Source organism: Oryzias melastigma, linkage group LG8 (assembly GCF_002922805.2).
Source record: "Oryzias melastigma strain HK-1 linkage group LG8, ASM292280v2, whole genome shotgun sequence".
Classification (NCBI taxonomy): domain Eukaryota; kingdom Metazoa; phylum Chordata; class Actinopteri; order Beloniformes; family Adrianichthyidae; genus Oryzias; species Oryzias melastigma.
Genome location: NC_050519.1, coordinates 22,584,972 through 22,590,398, shown reverse-complemented (window position 1 = coordinate 22,590,398; position 5,427 = coordinate 22,584,972). Strand labels below are relative to the sequence as shown.

Sequence of the window (5,427 nt, the reverse complement as noted above, 5' to 3'; positions counted from 1 at the left end):
GGTCTTCATCCACTTCTGATGTCCCATAAAGTTGTATAGAAAGTAGAATAGAATATAATGGAATAGAATAGAATGTGGTTCAGTTCCAAACTGCAGTGAAACTAAAATGTAAAAATCTTTTTTATTGCAAAAAAGTTTCCAGTTCTAAAGCTCATCCTTCTGTTCTAATTTCATGTTTTCAATTAGCTGATCTTAATTATCGAAACATAAAAATGCACAATATTTATGCAGCATTCATTTGGAAGACATTTCCATTCTTATATTAAAACAGAATTTAGACATTTAATTTTCCATTCATGAGTCTTTCTTTTCCACTTGTAATACTCTAAAGTCCTGTTTTTATTTCCGTTTTACAGAGTTGTATTTTATTTCTCTATTTGCCTGAACAAGAATCCACTAACATTATATGTCAGGTTACCTTATTTTTTATGTTGAATGCATGCTTCCATTATTTAGGGATTTTTCACAATTTCTAATCAAAGTGGAGTGACATTTTTTATTCAATTTTAAATTATTCCTTCAGCAAAATCTGTCAGTATTTGCTGCCACATTAAATGTATTTTATTTTGATATTTTTTATTAAAAGGTGTTTTTAAAAGTATAATTTGGATTTTTAAAAACGACAGAAATCTGTCTCGCGGTCAGCGGCGGGAGCTCTGGAAACCACGGGACTCGCGCGCGCTTCAGCGGCAGAGCGCGCGGTCAGAGTCCCGGGCTCATCATCCGACGTGACTGAGAGGATCCTGACGTTCCTGTTCAACGTGAGGCTGGTTCTGGGTTCTGTGGGATCCTGGCCTCTTCCTCGTCCTCCTCCTCCCGCCCCTCCTCCTCCTCCTCCTCTATGGTATTTGGACCAAAGGGAAAGAAGAGCTTTACGAGCCTCCGGGCTTCCGTGCGCTTTGTTGGCTTTAGAGGACAGAGACGGATCCGTAAAGAGAGTCAACACGCCGGCGGAGCCGTTTGTCAAGTTCAATGTTAATGGTTAACGCACGCGCACACAAACGCAAAGAAAATGTGGCTTATATTAGAAACATAATCCGATAAATGAGAAATATCTATCTATCTATCTATCTATCTATCTATCTATCTATCTATCTATCTATCTATCTATCTATCTATCTATCTATCTATCTATCATTTTAAATATTTTGTGTCATCCCTTCAACAGTAACGGAAAAATGTCGGAAATGTTTTCTGTGTTCAACTTGGTTTGTGGTGTTTTCCACATATTTTTATTTTTAAGGAAAATTGGGTCTCCATGGGTTAAAACATATTCATGATTTTTATCTATTTTTATCGTTTTTTCATGTTCCGCTGGTTGGACTCGGCGGTTGGACGCCGTCTCTCGTGCGCTACAGGGCGGCATGTTGGATGTTTGGAGACGCAGAAACATTCCAAACGACCATGAGGTCAACGCGCAACAACAGGACAATTGAGTTGTATTATCACTATGATTTAAATCTGGAAATGTAAAAAATAAAAACTAATAATTACAGAAGTAAGTGAAAGTGATTAAATAAATGAGTTTTTCATGCGGCTTCGCTGTTCTTGTCGCTCTTTGTTCGAAAAATTACATTAAATGTTGATAATAAATTTTAAAAAATCATGAAAACATAGACTATATTACAGGTAAAATGATATTTGATTAAAAAAATGCTAAACATATATTTTAAATCATTTTTAAAATACCTGTTTTTAGCGTGGCAACAATGGATTGACCCAAATATGAGAAAAGCTTGAGGTTCTGCAAATTAAAAAAGAGGCAGAATTTAGGTTTAAGATGGAAAAAAATATATTTTGATATATTTTGTTTGTTGATGCTTATAGCGAGTTTGCTGGTTCTGGTCGCGCATGTCCAGGATGCGGCTGGATCCACCATTGCGAATCAGTTCTTAGGTTCGGTTCGTTTACTCTTATTAATGGAAACAAGAGGATTTTAAAAGATAAACCCGTCTGGACACGAACTAGTTCTTTCTAAAAGAATTTATTATGACTTCCATATATCAGTTACTGGTTCAAGGACGGTCAAGAGGAAGAGCGGAGGATTCTGGGCTGTACTGGGCCCGAACGCACGAACACGAAGACACGGAACAGACATGACAGCAAGCAGGCAGAAACAGCTATGTACAGACTCGGGTGAGTTTATGTGACGGAGCTTTGGTTCTTTGTTCTTCTCTGAGCGCGACAAGAGTCGGTCGCGTGCATGGTTCGGGAGTAGAGTTCCACTGCAGGCTTTTACGGCGCGCTGGTCTTCACTTTGGCCACGAACTTCTTCTCCTTGACGCGCCTGTTCTGGAACCAGATGGTGATCTGTCGCTCCGACAGGTTGGTGACGGCGGAGATCTTCCTGCGCTTGTCCTTGGTGATGAACTTGTTGGCCGCGTACTCCTTCTCCAGCTCCTTCAGCTGGATCTTGGTGTACGGGATGCGCTTCTTCCGGCCTCGGCGGAAGGGCGAGCCGTCGTGCTGATGCGCCACCACATCTGACGGAGAGAGGAGAGGACAGAGGCGGCTGAGCGCGTGCGTAAACACAGCAGAACATGCGCGCTTCCATGCGTCACACATGCACTCCATTTGAACAGGGACGCAGAAATGCTAAATAATGTTCTCCAAATTCATCTTCCGCATCGTCCCCGCAGAGGATGCTGGGACAGAAATGCAAATACCTGAAAGTCGTTCATTTCACCTTAACTGCGTGCTAAACACGTCTCTGTCGTCATTTCCGGGCGCAAACAGCTTGTCTTACTTTAAAGCTCATAAAACCATGAAATTGTTTGAGCTCATTAACGTCAACCACAGGTCTGTTCTGAACATGCAGGAGTCGTGTCTGCCGCCGCATAATTGTTCATTTGTTGTCCAAATTGCGGACGCCCGCGTCCAATCATTTAATAATCACGTTGTTTGTTTTATGGAACGTGTCCTGGTGGCGCAAACACGCGGAAAATGAACGGGGGCACTCACCAGCCAGCGCGGATTTCCAGAGGTGGCCCGCCTGCGCCTGCTCCTTGGAGCAGTACATCTGACCCCCCCAGCCGTTCAGGGCCCACGGCTGGTAACCGTCCATGGGCAGCAGGCTGTCGTGGCGCGGCTCCCCGGCCCCCAGCGTTTGGACCACCGACACGTCCAGGTAGCTCGCCATGGACTGGTACGGGCTCGGGTATCCGTGATAAAAAGCGAACTCCTTCGCCCGGTGGTTCGGGTACTCGTCGGGACTCACTGTCGTGTCCATGTACTGCGAGCTGAGCGCGGCTCCGGCCGCCTGGGTGCACGATTTGAGAGAGCCTCGACCCATCCTGCAGGGGTAGTAGCCGTTTCCAAAGTAACCGTAGGGCAGCGCGGTGGCGGCGGAAGAGCTCTGGTGCGGCATGGCTGCGGCGGCGCACTGTCCGGCTGCGCACTGCTTCCCAGAGGTGGCCACGGTTTCTCCGGAGCCTGAGGTGGACACGTCCACCGCGGAGAAGCCGGCTGAGGAGTGCATCAGGCCGGACGCGTGTCCCCCCAGGGCTGCGGCGGCCGCCGAGTGCGCCATAATGTTGCGGCACTGACTAGCCGCAGTTGCAAAATTCCCGCCGCCAACCAGTCCGTCCATGTTCTTGTTCATGTCGTCCAGGTTGTTGTCATACACAAACATCACCGCGTCCGCTGGCCAGCGAGGATTCAGGACCAGAGGGGATGTCATATGCGCGCCGTTTCCCAGCCCGCCTCCGCGTTGCCGCCGTTTCCTCTCAACTCTGTCCGGTCACGCCGCGCTGCTGCTACATTTGCTCACGCAGGTGGACCGCTGTTCCGCGCTGGCCGCCCCTGAACACGCACGGTGCGGGTCGTCCGCTCCCACAGAAACTTCACGCGCTTCCTCTGCGCTGGCACGTGCTCCCCTGACAGCGCTCTCAGACGCAGAGTCTCGGTAACGGGCTGGAGCGCCGTTACATCCAGCCTCGGCCTTTACGCAAAAGCCCCCGGGCACGAGAGGACTGTCCATTGGATAAGGACCTGTGGTCACGTGATGGGATGAGAGGAAAGAGAAGACAACAGAGCTGGATGGAGCTGTCAGTCAAGGAAACATATTTTTACGAGGTTCGATCTGTGGCACGAGAGCGTGTCTAAGTTCCTCTGCCGCGTGCTCCTGCTTCAGCTTATAGTAAAAAAAATGTTGCCAAAAAAACAAAAGCTCTGAGGTTCAATAGAGGTAATCATTCTGTGCGTAAACATGCACGATTACGCACAAAGTCCCTTCATGAAAGCCTGAAGGTAAATGCAAAAACAAAGGTCATCAAAGGCTGAATCATATATCTAAGTTTTTAAGAATTTAAACGCGTCAATTTCTTCACATTTAACATATTACAGTATATATATATATATATATATATATATATATATATTTATGAACGCAATTCGCGAAGCTCCTCATAATATTTCACCTGCCTTCCTCTGCGGCTCTCAGATGCTCAGCGCGCGCGCCACTGGAGGTGTTTTTCCAAACTTTAGAGCTTCATGATATTTCCTTTGTTGCACACACTCAGCTTTTGCGTTTCCACAAACGTTTGGTCTGATTTTCATAATTTCTTAACTCTCTTTGCGCTTTAAGTGGAATCTGCTCTGAAACCGGAGTGACGAGGAAAGCTCCAGGTGACACGCACGCGGGGAAAAGGTACACCCACACCCGCCAAACACATTTAAGATTGTCGGACATATTATATTAGTATTTCACAACAAATGAATACTCAAACATAAAATAATGGAAATCTGTTTACACGCACGCGCTTGATGGAATGAACCCGCAGGGGTGTTTAAAGCTCAAGTCCAGATTCAGTTATATCTAAATATAATATCAATTTTAAATGATCTTATTTCTGTACACTAATATTAACCCATTTGAATCGTGAGACAAACTGAGTTTCGTTCTGAATTTCAGTTTAGAAAAACATAAATTCGTAATAAGAATTAAATTCAATCTGTTCGACAGAAATGAAAATATATTTTAGGCGGGAACTTGTTAGAAATTCCCGTATGGAGATTTTTTTTTTTCTATGGCGGATATCGCTCCACATCATGAAGAAAACGCAGCGTGGATTTAACGTTTTAGCGCTCACTTTTGCGTCTTTGTTTCTTTTGTTGCACAAGGACCAAACGGACAAATCGGACAAATCCTCCGGCGAGATCCGGATCAAACGTGTGAATTTCCACATCTGTACACACACGCATACAAGCACACACACCTGCAGGTCAGGTATGTTTGGAACAAAGCGCCGTTACGCCAGGTGACTTCTGCAGAAGCAGCACCAGCTCATCACGATTCATTTTTCTATTTTTTAAACAAAAATATCACACGCACGCACATGGGTGCACACAGAGAAGCCACCCAGACAGCTCTGTGCTGCGGTGGTCTGAGTGGCCACTGAGGGTCAAGGTCAAGTTTAACGCACGGGG

The 5,427-nt window shown here is 45.7% G+C and overlaps 1 protein-coding gene across 1 annotated transcript; it reads right to left on the bottom strand.

The window, feature by feature from the left end:
* Positions 1-1,708: 1,708 nt before the first annotated feature.
* hoxb13a (homeobox B13a) lies at positions 1,709-3,929 on the bottom strand. Its single transcript, XM_024272528.2, has 2 exons — positions 2,962-3,929; positions 1,709-2,483 (listed from the first exon to the last, which is right to left on the bottom strand). Exons 1-2 carry the CDS (start codon positions 3,677-3,679, stop codon positions 2,236-2,238), a joined length of 966 nt encoding a protein of 321 aa, XP_024128296.1. The 5' UTR covers positions 3,680-3,929; the 3' UTR covers positions 1,709-2,235.
* Positions 3,930-5,427: the final 1,498 nt, after the last annotated feature.